This window comes from Megalobrama amblycephala, linkage group LG5 (assembly GCF_018812025.1).
Source record: "Megalobrama amblycephala isolate DHTTF-2021 linkage group LG5, ASM1881202v1, whole genome shotgun sequence".
Taxonomy (NCBI): domain Eukaryota; kingdom Metazoa; phylum Chordata; class Actinopteri; order Cypriniformes; family Xenocyprididae; genus Megalobrama; species Megalobrama amblycephala.
In genome coordinates, this window is record NC_063048.1 from 23,908,965 (window position 1) to 23,927,858 (window position 18,894).

General features: G+C 35.9%; 1 protein-coding gene across 6 annotated transcripts in view; it reads left to right on the plus strand.

Annotated features, from left to right (window-relative positions):
* ttc7b (tetratricopeptide repeat domain 7B) overlaps positions 1-18,894 on the plus strand; it is a 42,687-nt gene that overhangs the window by 1,545 nt on the left and 22,248 nt on the right. For 3 of the 6 annotated variants that reach the window (XM_048191349.1, XM_048191351.1, XM_048191353.1), the window contains exons 2-12: positions 338-492; positions 1,482-1,650; positions 6,692-6,825; positions 7,417-7,538; positions 8,683-8,694; positions 13,490-13,568; positions 14,590-14,762; positions 15,325-15,388; positions 16,524-16,661; positions 17,563-17,646; positions 18,723-18,827. In XM_048191349.1, coding sequence (XP_048047306.1) covers positions 338-492; positions 1,482-1,650; positions 6,692-6,825; positions 7,417-7,538; positions 8,683-8,694; positions 13,490-13,568; positions 14,590-14,762; positions 15,325-15,388; positions 16,524-16,661; positions 17,563-17,646; positions 18,723-18,827 — 1,235 coding nt within the window. The remainder of the gene's footprint in view (positions 1-337; positions 493-1,481; positions 1,651-6,691; positions 6,826-7,416; positions 7,539-8,682; positions 8,695-13,489; positions 13,569-14,589; positions 14,763-15,324; positions 15,389-16,523; positions 16,662-17,562; positions 17,647-18,722; positions 18,828-18,894) is intronic. The other 3 variants (XM_048191350.1, XM_048191352.1, XM_048191354.1) reach the window with 1 other exon arrangement.

Below are 18,894 nucleotides of genomic sequence, written 5' to 3' on the forward strand. Positions count from 1 at the left end.
TTCAGTCAGAAGGGAAAGATGAAAGGGATAGTTCACAGAAAAAAGAAATTTCTGCCAGACATGGTCTCGCTGACTGACATTATGATGAAATATAAAGTTTAGACAATGTCATGTGACAAATTTCCTCAGTATAGTCCAGGAGTGTGTTTCCCAAAGCAAACTATGGTCGCAAGTTCCGTCGTTACCAATAGAGTTCAATGGGACTTACGACCATAGTTAGCTAACGATGCTTTCGGGAAACGCACCCCTGGTTTATGAGTTGTTATGGCATTGGCTTTCTGTGTGTGCTTATTTGAGTGAATTCAGGTGCAGAACTGAATCTCTGCTTCTCTTGTAGATGATCTCGGGGAACTTCTGCTGGGGGAGGCCAAACTCCAGCAGTACCTCAAAGAAAACCCCATCAAACAGGGAGCCAGTCCCCGCGGGCCCCGGCCCCGCCTCCAGGAGGTACGGAAACACTTGACGGCTGCGCTTGATCGGGGTAACTTAAAGGTAAGCTTGCACAGTCAGGACCATAAATTCTTTACCCAAAAACATTTTTTGTTACTTGAAATAAAATAAAAATTATTTCAGGTAGTTAGCAAAAGGATTAAATTTTTTATTTAATTGAACTTGATGTACTAAAATAACAGAACTACTATAAAAATGAATAAAAACTACATGTAAGCAATAAGGTACAAGAGGCTGTGCTGTATCGTGAATAAGTCACAGCTGAAGGGCGTTGAAACCCCTTTAGCCATGACTTATTCATGATACTGCACTAGCCTCGAATACCTTATGGCTTTTATAAAACGGTTACCACACAATACAAATATATTAAAGCCAAAAATATGTATCAATGCAACTTTCATGAAGTAAACTTTCACTAAAAGCCTTCCTTCTGCCAGAAAAAATAGTCCCTGACCATGAACAGCAACAGAAGTTACATTATTATGCCATTAGATGGCAGCAAAGACTGTCTTTATGAGTGTTTCAGTCAGTAGCAAAGACTTTTAGATTAAAAAGACTGAATTGTTGTGAACACGGAACAGGACGCAACTGACAAATGCTTTGACTTGCGCTGTCAGTCACGGGAAAACCCCTTAACTGTTAAAAGGACAAGACAAGTGCCTTTGTTTAAGATTATGGATTAATGAAGTGCTAATTAATTCTCGGATTTACTTGAAACTATGCATGTCCATTGGAGCCATTCCAGTGTCGTAAGTCTTTATCTGTGGTTATGAGTGTTAAGCAATGTAGTTAATATATTCTTGTTCTGTATCTAAAAATGTGAGGTGATTGTGGAGATATATTTGATTTCACTGTAAAACAAAAATTGCTGCTATAAATTAAGTACAATCAAATTAAACTGAAGAAAAAGAAGTTGAAAATTGATGAAAACTTATTTTGATGAGTTAAAGTAATGTAAAAACATATGTTGTCATGACTTAAAGTGCGTGTACGATATTGTAGTGGTCTGTTTATTTCTCTTTCTCTCCCAGCCTGAATACATGCAGGAGGCCAGTCTGATCATGGCTAAGCTGTGCTATGTGGAGGGTGATTACAGGGAAGCGCTGAATCAGTACGCCCGTGTGAATCTGGATGAGATGCAGCTGGTGGGAGCTCCAGTGTACAGACTCTCCATGATCGCAGAGGCCTACGCCACCAAAGGTAAATAATCAGTGTAGTAACCCAGAAATCACAGTATTATCTGTTTACAGCTACGAGTCTGTTACACAGAAGAAATGCTATCAATATAGAAGCACATACACTGCTCTGAAACAGACTTGTGATTTGCTTCTGTAAGGAAGTTTCATCTAACTATAACCGAAACTCCAAGTTTCTGCAATCAAGTGCATATTTCTGTCCTCACTGAAAGTAAACTGCTGCACAAAACGACAAAATCACAGGCAATCACAGCAGTAAGCTACTTGATATACAGCTATATGGAGTGGGTTTTTTTGTCTTTTGTTTTTGTTTTTTGAGTGGATCAGTGAGATTTCATTATACATACAGTGTAAATTCTATAGATTACACTACTGTTCAAAAGATTTTTTTTTTTCTAAAGAAATGAATACTCTTATTCAGCAAGGACATATTAATTGATAAAATGTAACCGTAAACACATTTATACTGTTACAAAAAAAATTCTGAAAGAAAAAAAAATCAGTTTCCACAAAAATATTAAGTAACAACTGTTTTTTATATTGATAGTAATAATAATAAATGTTTCTTGAACAGCAAATCAGCATATTAGAATGATTTCTGAGGGATCATGTGACACTGAAGACTGGAGTAATGGCTGCATTACATTTGGATTGTGTATATGTGTTAAAAAAAAAATGTCATTGTTTAGGAGTACATACACTAGCGTTCAAAAGTTTGGGGTTGATATTTAAAATTATTCTTGAAATAAGACTGCATTATTTTGATCAAAAATACAGTATGATTGTTGAAATTGTAATAATATTTATTTCACAATATTACTGTTATTTTTAATCAAAAAAGTTCAGCTTTGGTAAAACACAGACGTGTTTTTATGTATTGTATGCAAACACATGCTAGACGGATGTGTATGACCATTGCGCTTGTGTCTTTTGCAGCTTCTCACACATGACATGCCGTCCTAAAAACACAGCCCGCGTCTCGTAGTTTTCAAAGCAAAACCGCATTCTGTGTGAACAAGCCCTGAGAGACTTCTTTCATTTAAAAACATCTTACCAATCCCAAACTTTTAAATGGAAGTGTATATAGTCATATTTCATTATAATATAATCACAGTTATGTAATTTTAAAATATATAATTTAATTTATACATTTTTGTACATTTATTTCATTTTAATGCTTTTGTATTTTTACTGAATTTTTCACGCTCAGCTGGTCAGGGGTGCGTTTCCCGAAAGCATCGTTGGTGAACCATGGTCGTAAGTCCCATTGAACTCTATTGGTAACGACGGAACTTGCGACCATAGTTCGCTTTGGGAAACGCACCCCAGATCAGTGTAAAGATGGTATCCTGCGCTTCACATTTTGACCTTTGGGTGGCAGCATTGATTTATTATGTGATGCTCTGCAGAGAAAAGTGTTCGCAACTAAATCCTTTGCTCTGAACACACACACTTTTAATTCTGAGCACAGTGAATGTGTTTGCCAAGACCGCAGCATGAGGTCTTTGATCAGAGTTCTGACAGATCGGCGGTACTGTGGGGCTCTGGGGGAAAACTGCAGGGTGGCACAGAGCCTGTCTCGTCCAATCATCTCATAGCATCTCTGTGACTGACAACTGCCTTTACAGGGGGGCAGCTTTCTCCCTTGACCCTAATCATCCATCAAGCCCCGGCTACCACACACGAACACACGTGTGTGTGTCATCTTGCTGGCACTTCCTGCCTCGTCTCATGTGTATATTAAACCCTCGTCCTAAATTATAAAAATCTCCCTCTTGCCGCCGTGAGCTGCTTGTCACAGACTGTACTGAGGCGTCAGATTTACTGCGGCCGTTACGCAGGTCATTAAAGAGCCCAATCACGATAATGGGGCTTGTCTTGGATCTGGCTAGTTTAACAGGCCTTTAAACCTGTGAGAACGGGGATATGTGCATGTTTAGAGGAACACAGCAGTCGAGAGGAATAGATTTCTGATTAATTTTTTATCTGTATCAGAACAGAAGTCAATGTGCCTTTTCCAGACTTTGTCTGGTCTCCAGTGTAGCAGGTCTATATAAGGCAAAGGGATTTACAACATGTAAACACACTCTCTCTCTCTCTCTTTCTCTCTTATTCTTTTTTTCACCCCTTTTTCTCTTTGGGCATCAGTGTGGAACAACAAGGCCATAGAAAATCCCTTTGCCCTTATTTGTAATAAAATATGACTTCTCCTTAAAGCTACGGTGTGTAATTTTGTGCCCATATGATAGTGGTTCTTTAACTATTTTAGCTCCAAGGCCCCCATTGTCAATAACAATATTCAAAAGTCCCCAACCCTAGCTTTGTTCTAAAAACATACTACTTTTAGAGAGCATTTAATTAAAAAATAATTGGACACTTAGTAGGGCTGGATAAACAATATCGATTTCTTGATTTTATTCGATTCTCGTTTTTACGAACCGATATCGATTCTTAAGTCTTGTTTGTATATAAATAAGTTAATTTTAACCTTCAATATTATAGTAAAGTAGTACCAACTGACTCCCATGTGTAGTTTACAGCATTAGTTGAGAGATTTTTTTCCTCTAGAAAATTTGCCATGTACTGTAACTGATATACTACATCCAAAATAATCGATATCGAATCGTGAAAATTGTGTCAATACCCAGCCCTAACACTTAGTGGCTTTTTAATGCAAGATGAATCAATACTTTTGGTTGGTTTTCTCAATAGAGAAAAACTGACCATTAAAAATGTGTATATCTGCTAAAATAAATACATAAATAAATGTTTTAATAATGTTTAGGATTACATACAATACCGTTCAAATGTTTCGGGTCAATAAGAAGTGCTCATTAAGGCTGCTTTTATTTGATCAAAAATACAGTAAAGACAGTATCTATTACATTTTAAAATAATTGTTTTCTATTTGAAAATATTTAAAAATGTAATTTATTCCTGTGATGGCAAAGCTGAATTTTTAGAAGCCATTACTCCAGTCTTCAGAGTCACATGATCCTTCAGAAATCATTCTAATATGCTGATTCTGTGATTAAGACACATTTCTTATTATTAGCAGTGTTGTGCAGTGTTAAACAGTTTAAAATTTCTGTGGAAACCATGATATTTTCTCAGGATTCTTTGATAAATAGAAAGTTTATAACAACAGCATTAATTTGAAAAAGATTTTTTGTAACCATGTGGAAGTCTTTACTGTTACTTTTGATCAGTATTCATTTTTTTAAAAACAAATTTTACTGTACCCAAACTTTTGAACAGTCGTGCAGATGCATTAAACCTTTAATATAAATTTAATTCCAATCAGTCCACTCTTGTTCTCTTCCTGTTTTACTAAGACTTCACAGTCAGTGCACTTTTAATCAGGGTCTCATCATTACTTTCTTGCTCGTGATGGATTATTCGGCTCCGTTTTCATTTTGGAATCTTTTTGTGACTCGGTACCAGACCGTTTTCTTTATCCAGTGATATCCGTTTATAAGTCGTTATCTATTATTGAAGCAGTTTGAAAAGTAGTTAGGAGGGCTACAGTTTCTGTTTCCTGTCACATAGCCATACTGTCATGAAAACTTTATCTGCATGGAGAACCCAATACGAACGGCAGCCAAACAAACAACTCTCATTATGTTCACCGGCCACCTGAGCGCCGGGTCTGGCCTGTTTTTCTCATGCTATGAGAGATTTAAGATGTGTCTTAGGAAGTTGAAGCCAGTAGACAGAGATTGGCCACAGATTGTGTGACATCTCTAAGAAACCGTGCTTGTATCTTTGCCGCGTTACTTGGCTCTCAGCTGACCCAGACGTAGCAAGAAGATACGGCAGTGGAACAGACATCAGCTTCTGCTAAAACATTTAAAGCTTTTCTGGTTTGTCTGAGGTCTTTGATTTTCTCACACATGTATATTTTAGAGTCTTACTTCCTCTGACCTGCAGCAACAAACAACGTTCAGTTTGACCCTTTCTGAATGAATATCAAACCTCAAGGTAACAATAATCAGAATTGACAGAAACGCTGTGCGAAATTCAAGCTTTGCTGTTGATGTTTAATGCTGCATCACTAAATTTCACACAAGTGAATACTGTGGCTCATTAGAAATTGAATAGAACTAGGATTTTGAAAGGAATAGGGTTGGATTAATGCCAGAACTTTGGCTTTGTTACTTTACCAGCCTGTGGTAACTACATATCAAAAACTAAATCGATGCCTCAAGCAAAAAAAACAACTATGAAATGTAAGGGCTGTCAATCCATAATCTGTTGATTTGGACGATGTGCATATAAGATAGAAATACAGATATTAATTATTACATTTAACTAACATTATAAACATTAATTAATAAAAGGTTTTAAATGTTTTTCAATTGGAAAATAATTGAAAAATTAAATCACCAACTGCAATCAAGTGTTTTTCTGACCTTACTGAATGCAAAATTGTTGTTCAATATACAGCTGTGTGGAGTGAGTTGGTTTTTTTTAACCAGACCATAAATTGTAATAATATAAATTCTATATATTATATATAACAATATATAATATATAAACAAAAACTAGTTAAAACATTTATTTTCAAAAAACTTTTTTTTATTTTTTTTATTTAATTTTATTTTTCATTCCAACCTGATCAGAACAGTGCAGTGATGCATAATGTAATATGTATATTTACATTTTTATTTTTCACTAAATAATTGATAGTGCATTCCTTCATTTTACTTTTAAGTGACCCTTCTAGTTCTCCATAGTTGTGTTGAATTTGGTAAATGTGTTAAAAATCATATTTAATAATTTATTTAATTCCTGAGTGTATTTAAATCCTGATGGTATGGTACAATGATACATTTGTAGTATAGCTATGCCATATAGTCCTAAAAGGGAACAAAAGTTAGCATCAATTACTGCCTTTTTTCACCCATCAGATTATCTTTATTGAAATGAGCTGTCATAAGTCATAAACATCCTTCTGAATCTGGCAGAGTGCTAGGACAGCTCTGTGTACTTTTCTTGCTGCTGGCATGTGTAAGGCATCTCATCCATCTGCTGTTTGTTCGTAGGTCTTTGTCTGGAGAAAGTGCCCATGGCGTCCCCATCACTGTCCAATCGTAACGCAGACAGAGACCAGGAGATCATCACTTGCTATGAGAAGTCTGGAGACATTGCCCTGCTCTATCTTCAAGAGGTAGAAAAGGTATCTCCAAATGTTTGCACTACTGTTTTATCATGTTTTGTTTTTTAGTCAAATGTACATTGATTTTGTGGCTGAGGACAGTGCTGCTGCAGAGGGTCAGCCATCCGTGAGACTAATCTCTTCCTGTCCTACTTGTGAACTTTAAATCACAATCAAAGCCTTTTACAGGTCGAAGTTCATTCTCTTGCACTGATTCTGTTGCAGTAGTAGCGCACAGATTCATTCCTCTGCACGGTGTTCAGTATTTACTGCTTGTGATTTAGTGTTGGTCGGGAAGGGAGGGAGAGAGAGTGAATGATGGCAGGAGAGGAGAACGGCAGAGCTTGTGTTCTGCTGCAGTGTTGACGCTGCATTTTTTGGGTGCAGCCGAAGTTTTACGGTTGACCTTCATGCATGGCACACTCCTCCTAACCGCCGTCCTCTCTAAAGTGTTCTCCGGGGAAATATAGCAAATATGACTCTGTGCTTCTTTTGAAGATATGGTCTGAATTTGCTGAATAACTAACAGGAAGTGACCGAGAAAAAGAGTTTGAGCTTGTTTCAGTTATGATTGACAGTAGTATTTGATGATGTGTCATGTACTGTCTTCAGGCTCTTAGTGCAGGAATTCAGAACCGCAGCCCAAAGCCTGGCCCGGTCACACAGGAACAGGAACTTGGCTACTTCCTAGAGACTGGACTTCAGAGGGCTCATGTTATTCATTTCAAAAATGGGTGAGTATATGTGTGTGTTTATATTCTAAGTAACTAGGGCTGGGTGATATAACTGAAAATATGTAACTAAAATAGATATTTCCATTTTTTCATCCTTTTGACAATATTTGATATTGTTTTGAAAAGGGTCTCAAGAATCATTATTTCGAACAAACAACAAATTAGATTCAAACTGTTTAATGCAAGAAGTAATAAAAATGAAGGCACCCACTCTAGTGTATTATAAATGAAAATGTATAATAAATATTTTTATTATAAAGTTACATGCATTAATAAAACAATAAACAACATTTACTTACGTATACACTACCGTTTAAAAGTAAAAAAAATAATAATAATAATTTATTCAGCAAGGAAGCATCATAAGTGACAGTAATGTTACAAAAGATATGTATTTCAAATAAATGCTTGATCTTTCTTTTCATCAAAGAATCCTGAAAAATATCGATCATTGTTTCCACAAAAATATTAGTCAGCATAACTGTTTTCAACTTTGATAATAATAAAAATGCTTCTTAAGCAGTAAATCAGCATATTAGAATGATTTCTGAAGGATCGTGTGACACTGAAGACTGGAGTAATGGCTGCTGAAAATTCAGCTTTGAATTCAGCATTATTACAATTAAAAAAAACTTTTTAAATATTACGGTTTTACTGTATTTTTGATACAGAAATTCGGCGTCGGTGAGCAAATATTTTAAAAATCCAACCCAAAACCTTTTAATGGTAGAGTTTTGTTGTTGTTTTTTTGTTTTTTTTTTAGAAAATCAGAGTTTTGAATTAAATCATTGAAACTTACAGTTTGAACTGATTAACACAAATTAATCAAACTATAAACACGGTTTTGCAAAATTAGTTCAATGACACACTCTTGATGAAACGTAATAGTCAAATAAAATTTAAAAGCATGGTGATAATCAGTGTAGATTTAAATCACTGCAAAATCATCTCAAATATGTTATGTATATTTTGTGTTTATATAGAATTCAAAATATCACTCAGCCCTGTCAGTAACACAGCACATTATGATTCACGGCTCATAAAGGCTTCCTTTAGAGACACCTGAGACAATGGTGTCCATTCATTTATCAATCCTTCAGTTTGTACATCCCTTGTTTTCTCTCTCCACCCCTCTTTCCCTTAGACATGTGCTACAGTGAGTGGTCTAGGAATCTGCTGAGCTTTTTGTCTGCCAACTAACTCCCTGTCTGTCTTTGTGCCTTTTTTGTTTGTTTGTTTGTGTCAAATGCCTCATTAACATCATCAGCCTGTGTATGTCTGTGCGTCTCATGTTATTTATGTGTGTTTTGATGCCACACTCTCCACCTGCACCACGACCTCTGCACCATGGAGCTGTGTGTTTGACGACTACTCGTACGTATACCTACACGTTCTTCATGTAGAGTAGTGCCTTGCTTTTATTGTAGGAGCTTCACACAGAAGAAAACCTAGTGAAAAACCTAGTGAGCTGCCTATATAAGCAGTGTTTTAAGGCAGCATAGGCACGCTCTCAACATGAAGGCTGCAATTTACGCTGCATTCAATATTCTAATTTTAAGTTAGCATCGTATGTATCCTTAATGGATAAGAAAATCCCAGAATGCATTGAAACAAATGGAAAAAAAAACTGTCCAAGATGATAAACATTGCAAAACATGTTGATTATAAATACTTATTTATTCAAAGCCAAAAAGCATCAACAAATTGATAAAGCTATTAAAAATAAAATCTATTAAGTCTAATGAAATGTAATGGAAATAAAATCTATTCATAAATATTACAATAGAATATACACTACTGTTTAAAAGTTTGTGTGCGTTTATGGCTTCGTCGAGATTCGTCAAGAAAAAAACAGTAAGGAAATTTATAATGTTACAAAGTATTATATGTATTTGGCATACAGTCAAACCAAAAATTATTCAGACACTAGATATCACTATAGTTCATTTATGTAAGTGAGGATAGCAAAATTAAGTAAACTGTGACATATTATACACAAAAATTCTTCATACAGTGGACTACCGGTAAAATTGATACAAATTTGGGACCAAAAATTATTCAGACACTTTGACCTGACCATGTTTTGCTTAAGTGTTTTTTTGACATAATTAAGATTATTTTTTTCTGACACAGTTTAACTCTGAGATTTTGTCATATTTTATTACCATTTTTTTTATTTTATTACCATTTTTTTAAACTATAGTGAATAAACTGTAATAATGAATGAAATGTTCAAGGTGTCTGAATAAATTTTGTTTTGACTGTATGTAACTTACATTGCATTCAAGGTACACATTTTATCAGTTCATACTGAGCAGCTAAACTGAGCTCTGTTCTTCAGAAAAATCCTCCAGCTCCTGCAGATTCAAGCATTTTTGCATATTTGAACCCTTTCCAGCAGTGACTGTAGGATTTTGAGACCTGTGTTTTCATACTGAGGACAACTGAGGGACTCAAACACAACTATTAAAAAAGGTTCAAACATTCACATATGCTCCAGAAGGAAACACCATGCATTAAGAGTTGGGGTGTGAAAACTTTTGAACAGGATGAAGATGTCACAATTTTTCTTATTTTGTTTAAGTATCATTGTTTTTCATTTAGTACTGCCCTTCGGAACCAACAGAAGATACTTGCATGTTTCCCGGCAGAAAAATTAATTACAGTTTACCTTGATATTTGAATTCAAAAGTTTTCACCCCTCGGCTCTTAATGCATCATGTTTCCTTCTGGAGCATCAGTGAATGTTTGAACCTTTTTTAATAGTTGAGTTTGAGTCCCTCATTTGTCCTCAGTGTGAAAAGATGAATCTCAAAATCATACAGTCACTGCTGGAAAGGGTTCAAATATGCAAAAATGCTTGAAAACTGATGAATCTGCAGGAGCTGGAGGATTTTTCTGAAGAACAGAGCTCAGTTTAACTGCTTAGAACAAACAAGAGACTCATGAACAACCATCACAAAACACAAAAAACAGTCGTGGATCATCAGGTAACCACACACAGTATTGAGAATCAATGGTTCACATACTTATGAATGGGGTTATTTTAATAAATTCAGCTATTGTTTTGTCTTGTGAACTAAATGCAAACATCTTTTATGTAAAATATCTTACTCAGGACAGTACTAAACAAAAAATAACATGCATTTTTTATTATCCCTCATATTTTATTAAAATAATTCTCATTTTCACAGATTCTGCAAGGGGTTCACATACTTTTTCATGCCACTGTACATTTCCTGAGATTCTAAATGATGACATTGCAGTTGCTATCACCTGTTTGAGCTACAGTAATGTAGATTTTTCAGTTGTTACTCAACATTTGTCTATTTTTTGCATATTAATGTATAAAGCTGTTAGCTTAGCAACATGCTAACTTTAAACTTTATAGATACCAATTGTGAGTTGAGTCACACAGTGACAACAAGGTAGGCAACTATTTTTGGAGCAAAACGAATCAAACAGAGAGAGGGAAATGAAAAAGAGAGTGTCTAGATAGTGCTGCTTTGATGCCCAGTTGAATTTAACATGGAGCATCTCACAGGTGGATTAATCTCTGTCAGGAAAAATTTGATTTTGTTTACTCCGATAGACCTTCTGATTGCAGAGAGATTAAGAGAGTAAAAGATCTTTTGCAGAGAGTAACAGATTTAGTCAGTGATCTTCCTGTTGTAGGAGGGGAAGAGAAGGCATGGGAAAGGAGTAGGAGACAAGTTCATACTATAACCTAATCTTTCGTTCTAACCAGAGGTACATCTTTTTTTTCTTTCTTTTAGTGATTTGCAGCACTAGCGTGAAACCTGAGGTGACCTTACACATGCCAATTTGAGCTTGTTTATGAGAATGTCTGTCATTATTGTGCAGTGAGTGTGTGGTTGGGGAAGGATCTACCATATGGATGCAGGTGGGGCATCTGTCAGTGCTTGTAATGCATCTATGTGAAATATGACCGCTGCAGCAGTGCATTGTGGGTAATGTATCTGTTAGGCTCATAAATGATTGAAAGCAGTGTCTTTAAACCTCATGCAACATTCAATACTTACAGGACAACAAATGTTCAGTGCTCAGTCTGTGTGCTATAAAAACTCTGTAGACTGGTTTAAAGGTATTAAAATTATAGCTGATGATTATTACCTATTATTATTTTCATATGATCTAACTGATATTTAGATAGAATTTGAATAAATAAAAGACAAATTGCTAAAAACGAAAAATCTGTCATTTTAAATGCTTCAAGTGAATTTAGGCATAACAAAATTTTAATGTAGAGTATAAAAATGGATATTCATTTCTTAAAGATAGTTTATTAAATTATTAGTGTTTTAAAGATTAATTTTAAATGAAAGTTGCTATAGTATTTTCTTCCCTATAGTGGCGTGTATCCGAGTGAAACGGCTTCTTGAAGAAGAAAAAATGTAGGGCGGGTTTTGATTTTGTCCATTGGGAATTGATTGGACAAACTTTGACTTCACGTTTAACGTGAACTCTGAAATTGTGATATTTGGAAACAAACAATATATACACCTATTTGGGGTTGAACGACTTTTTAAAGTCTACATGTATGTGATCAAATTTGAGTCGATGTCGACTAGTCGCTGATGACGTCATTAATGAACAAATAAGCCTGAATCTCGAGCTGAAACTCGAACACGGGTTGCCTTGTGCACAGCTATGGCATATGTGATGCCCACAAGGCTATTGCTCCTACATAACAGCTTATTTTTAACAGTTCTTTTGTTTTTGTGTCATCATATTTCTCACAGATTTCTACTCATTCTAATTCAGATACAGATAAAGTAGCACAGTAAAGATTACATTTATATGAATGCATTAGTGAGAGAGTGATTGCGTGTATGAAATAATTCTACCTGGCAGCATCTCTCTATTCTAATAGTGAAGCCGTGGGTTAGAAATATATGCTAGAACTTTTCAGTTTCTAAGCTGTTTTATTGATAAATCACAGAACACTGAATGTTTCTGTGAGTGCACAATTTGCACGTGATGTGCATGCTACTTTTTGTATGTGCGTGCGTGTTACAATGTAGCAGTGCATTAGTTTAGAACAGCGATCAACTTACGTGTACAATAAGCTGTTTAAAACATGCATTCACCCAATCAATACTGAGAATCTAGATGGTATAATCAAACATATCTTGTGCAACGTTCTCGGAGTATACATTTATTTGTCATTTACTGTTGGATACGGAGCATAAATGTGGACTTCAAAGATTTCTTATCCTGTTGTGCCCTCTGTAGGCCATGATCAGAGACTAGTCGACGTAAAGCTTAAAGCTTCATGGCAAAGCATTAAAATCGACTAGTCGATTAGTCTGTTATTTCTGTTTCTCTCTATGTGGCTCGCTCTTATCACTATTTTGACACTCTGTACTGCGTCTCCCTGTGTATTCACGTGCGCCTCTGCAATGCTTCATACCTCCACAGCCTCAAGCTATATTCTCTGTTCTTTTCATACACGTCCATTCATTGTGTGTGTGTGTGTGTGTGTGTGTGTGTGTGTGTGTGTGTGTGTGTGTGTGTGTGTGTGTGTGTGTGTGTGTTTTCGTGTGCTGTCAGGTGTGTGGAATATTGCAGTCTGAGGAGGATATTCGACAGGCTCTAACACATTTACAGGTTCTGCAGCATTCATATAGGTGTCAATTGTGACTTGCACTGTATCCAGAACAGCTGTAACTGATGTGCCCTACAGTCCCTGATAACTTCCTGTCCACTGATAAGTGACTGCTTTAGTCTGACTGCTTGATGCTAGAGCTCATTAAATCATGGCAGAGGTCTGACTTGTCCTGAGGGTGTCTTTGCGTGTGTTTCCATGTGTCTGTGTATGAAGTTTGTCCTGAGTCGATGTGAAATTTGTTGACGTCAGCCGTCAGGTTTCTTCGGCTCTCTAGAGGTGATTAATGGGTCATTTTTCTCTCTATTTCCCGGTGCTGCAGTAACCTGACCCGTGGTGTCGGCCGCTTCCGAGAGATTCTCCGAGCCGTTGAGACCAGAACCACTCAGAACCTACGTATGGTGAGTTTTGTGTGTTTATGGCTTTGTATTGTTGTCTCTATCTAGAACAGTGGTTGACAACATTTTTGGACCCCAAGTCCTCTCATTATGCATGACAATGACATAGAGTCCCTGTGCAGATTTCTGGTACTTCTGCTATAATGACAAAGCTGCTTCTTTTCAAACTTTTTCATTTACAGAATTCAGGAGTGCCAATGTTTTTTAATAATTAAAATAATTATATTAAAATGATATTAATATTAATATATTTATTTGACTTTTCCACTTGTTTGTGATTATGGGACATGGTTTTTTAAATTATTTTTAATTCACAAATATGGCAATTTCTCCATAGAGTTTGACTTAATTAGAAATATATATTTATATATTATTTAATTATATATTTAATTATCTCTTATATCCAGGTTTGCTAAGACTTTGAGAAGCCTGGTTCTTAAATAAAAATGACAGGTATTGAGGGAACAAATACAAATAAGAAATTTTATGTCAGTTTTCATCTAGATTTTTAAATGTGCATCAGAGATGTGTCTCTCTTCTGTATGTTTGCAGTGCAAGAAAATCACAGGGGAACCGGTACAAGCTTTGACTCATTCATGTTGCCAGATCTTCCTAGAAAGAAAAAAACAGCGAGCAAGAACAAGCCCATTATAAACCGAGATAAATCCAAATGCTTAATATTGAAAACATGACCAAAATATAGCGTCTCACAACTGCCTACTTAATCAACTTCATAAATTAGATCGCTTTTTGAGTCAAGCTCAAACAACAAGCCCAAAAATGCTTATAATAAGTGGACATGGCAACACTTCATGTGCGCAGTCTGCGAAGATACCATAGCGGATACCAAACATGTGACACGGCAAACAATAATTTAGGGGATTCACTTATGTATTTAAATGTAGTTGTCATTCCTGAAATTTTACAGTGTGTATGTGGCCTTCCAAGTCATCTTGGAAGTTTGCTGAGGCCCACTGATTGAGAACCACACTAAAGGTATATGTTTATGTGTGTTTGTGTTTAGACTATTGCCAGGCAGCTTGCAGAGATTCTGCTCAGGGGCATGTGTGAGCAGAGTTACTGGAACCCACTGGAAGACCCCCCTCACCACTCCCCACTGGACGATCCTCTAAGACACACCCCACACACAAAGGACTATGCCCTCAGCCGCCGCCCACGCATCTACTCAGGAGAGAAGTAGGACATATCTCCAGCTCTTCTAGCCTGTGCTTCTCTCCTCCCATTTGTATAGTGGCATGCCTAAAGCCCGAAGTATACTTAAGTTGTGATGCAAACACTTAATGTACAGCCCAATGCACCACCTTTCATTTCTAAAACTGAAATAAAAATGAATTAATGCTGAATAGAGATATTTAAAGAAAAAAACTAATAAAAATGCCAAAAAAAACTTCAACTAATATTGAAATGAAAACTGAAAATATAAAAATAAAAGCTAATAAAAAAATACTATTTAAATAGTAGCATTTAAATAATATTTAATAAACACTGGATTTGTTGCGATTGGCACAGCTGTTTCATGTTCGATGTGGACAGAGCCATTAGATTTCTTGCTCTTGTGCATCTCGCCAGGTTAGGACAATTTTTTGTTTTTATTTTTATGATGTAGCATGAAAAAATGGGAACAATTAATTGATCAGAATCCTGGTAGTTTGTTTCTTGTTACTGTATTCATGATGTCATGGATAGAAAAGTTCATGATGGCCTTTCTTTCTTTCTTTCTTTCTTTCTTTCTATCTAGTTTGTTTTGTCCACAGGAGAACACAGAGGAGGCCTTACTTCTGTTGTTAATCAGTGAGTCCATGGTAAGTAGCAGTAAAACTTCTGTGACCCTCTGAACTGCTGTGGTTTGACCACCAACACTGAAGCTAGAACATGTAAATGAAGTTAGCGTGGTCTGTTGCTGCAGGTTTTTCAGCTTGGAACATCATAATAGCAATAAAAACAGCTGGAGAATCAGAAATGCCTTTAGCTTTAACTCAGCAGAATTAAACCATTAGCTCTCTTTTTCATGTGGCTTTTTCTTTAATTTTCTTTAAACTGACCGTTCAACAGCTCAGGGATTGACTGTATTCAGTTATAATTAGTTTTTACTTAGGCACAGTGTGAATACGAGTGTTTCATGTCATAGAAATAAGGTTTTACAACTGCAAAGTGACCTTATTATCAGTGGCATCTATTATTGATAGTTCTGGTATACACTACTGTTCAAAAGTTTGGGGTCAGGTTTTTGAAAGAAAGAATTACTTTATAAAAGGTGTATATATATATATATATATATACCTTTTTATTGATTAAGGATGCATTAAATGTATCAAAAGTGACATTAAAGACATTTATTATTACAAATGTGACCCTGGACCACAAAACCAGTCATAAGTCGCACGAGTATATTTGTTGCAATAGCCAACAATACATTGTATGGATCAAAATTATCGATTTTTCTTTTACATCAAAAATCATTAGGATATTAAGTAAAGATCATGTTCCATGAAGATATTTTGTAAATTTCCTACCGTAAATATCTCAAAAATGTATTTTTGTGTGTGGATATGCATTGCTAAGGATTTCATTTGGACAACTTTAAAGGCAATTTTCTCAATATTTTTATTTTTTTGCACCCTCAGATTGCAGATTTTCAAACAGTTGTATCTCGGCCAAATATTGTCCATACATCAATGGAAAGCTTATTTATTCAGATTTCAGATGATGTTTTATGGTCCGGGTTTTATGGTTCAGGGTCACAAATATCAACAGGGCACTGAAGACTAGAGTAATGACATCATTTTAAAATTTAGGAAAATATTGTAAATATTTTAATATTGTAATATGTCACAGTATTACTCTTTTTACCGTATTTTGATCAAATACATGCAGCCTTAGTGAGCATAAAAGATTTGTGTGTGTGAATGCGTATATTCATTTCTTTATTTATCATAGGCTAACAGAGACGCAGTATTGAGTCGAATCCCTGAACACAATAACGACAGAATCATCAGCCTCCAGAGCGCCTCGCTGGTCTACGACCTGCTAACCATTGCGCTTGGCAGACGCGGACAGTATGAGATGCTCTCAGAGGTGAGGTCCTGCCCACACTCATCGCTATGGGATCGTTCAGGAATACTCCCTCAGCGGGACGAGTTAAACCTCCTAGTGTGGTTGCTGTGGTAACGAGACCAGACATGCACTCTAGACTGCACTCCCTCTGTGTGTGTGTCTGTGACTGGTCTAGAGGTTATGCACAACGTGTATTTGAGTTTGTGAGCATATAAAAAAAAACTGAATGCTGCTTCTATTATATTATATTCTATTATATTATATTATATTATATTATATTATGAATTCAGAACTAATGCAGATTTAGTAGAGCAGAAGTCTGCATGTCACAGTTTTGTCCAAATCTTTTAAGTAAACAGAATTATTTAACGACTTTCTACTTAGTTTAATTTTAGCCACATACAAACCTGAAATTATTGTTTTCAGAAGCCTGGCTTATTTAGGACAGAACAGGCAGATGAAAAAAAAAACATTTTTGGTGTGTATGTGGTTTGCAGTTTGATGTTTTCATTAGTTTACCTGAACAGATTTTTCTCTTCCATCTCCATCTGTTGATCCTGCTGTTGTTGTTAATGTTGAACTCAGCTTAACTTTTGCTGTGTCTTTTGTATTCAAGGATTTCGCGGTTGTGCTACCGCAGAGCCCCAGGAGCCTGTCATATTTATTGTGTGTGCCCTCTGCAGGGTCATGTGTGTTTGTGTAGCTGTTTGTTATATAGATCTAATTGTTCAATGATTTGCTCTCTGCTAAGCTCCTAGTGTGATTAACTGTAAAGCCTCAGAGACACGCTGAAAGCCTGTGGTAATCTACAGCAGGCGACATGGCCTGGCTCTGTGTTTGACCTTTGAGTGTGTATCTGTTGGGGTAATAATTATTCTTCTCAAATCTCATCTGAGGTTATCTTAATGTATCCTCTCCACAGTGTCTCGAAAGAGCCATGAAGTTTGCCTTTGAGGAGTTTCATCTCTGGTTCCAGCTCGCTCTCTCCCTGATGGCTGCTGGGAAGGTTAGTGTTCCATTTTATAATTCCTGTGTACCCCAAAGTTTCCATGGTCATATCAGGCAATTGTAAAGTTGTCATTTCAAGGCCTATAAAAATCATGAAAATTAATAATGTTGAAAATTAATGAAAATTTCTTTTATAAAGATTTAAAATAATATCTCATATATATTGGGGGAGGGGGTTGGTCACGTTTTTGAAAGAAGTCTTTTATGCTCGCAATTTATTGGATCATAAATACAGTAAAAACAGTAATGTTGCAAAATAATGTCACAAATTGTTTTCTATATATTTCAAAGTGTAATTTATTCCTGTGATGGAAAAGCTGAATTTTTTAAGCATCATTACTCCAGTCTTCAGTGTCACATGATCCTTCAGAAATCATTCTAATATGCTGATTTGTTGCTCAAGAAGCATTTCTTATTGTTGAAAACAATTGTCCTGCTTAATATTTTTATTGAAATATTAAGTTTGTATAAAGAAAGGATTTAAAAGAGCAGGATTTATTTAAAATATAATTTTTGTAACATTATAATTGTCTTTACTATCACTTTTGATGAAAATAAGTGTCAATGCTGAATAAAAGTACAGTTTTCTTTAAAAAATAAAATAAAATAAAAATTTTACTGACCCCAAAAATAGGCTATGTTCAGACTGCAGGCAAATCAGATTTTTTTTTTCTAAAATCAGATCTTTTCATGCTCTATTATTTGCAAGTAATCCAAAAAGATGTGTGTCCAGACATACCCAGTCTATCTGCATGGGTTGCTTTGGTAACGATGTAGGCGTATCCACGTATGTGACGAGGCTTTCAAAACGGAGCAGGAAAAATGGAGGTGCATCATCTCACTCTCCAAATAACCACCTCCAAATGTGGTTTTAATAAGATTTGAAAATGTGTGCTTTTTGGCTGTCCAAACTTTCAAAAGCCCATCTGGATATGCAAAAAAAAAAAAAAAAAAATCTGACTTTTTGCTTGTAGTCTGAACACAGCCTTATATACTATTTTTATAAAATATCAAATATTTCTGCCAGAAATGACTCTTTATGAGTGCAGTCTTGGTGTTTTTGTCTGTGTGTAGTCTGCTCGAGCAGTAAAAGTGCTGAAGGAGTGTATGAGACTGAAACCGGACGATCCCACCATCCCTCTGCTGGCCGTCAAGCTGTGTATTGGAAACCTGCACTGGGTAATGAAAGCGGAATCATGGGAAATATGCACAGGCTCAACCGGAGAGCTGACACTGACCTGTTTAT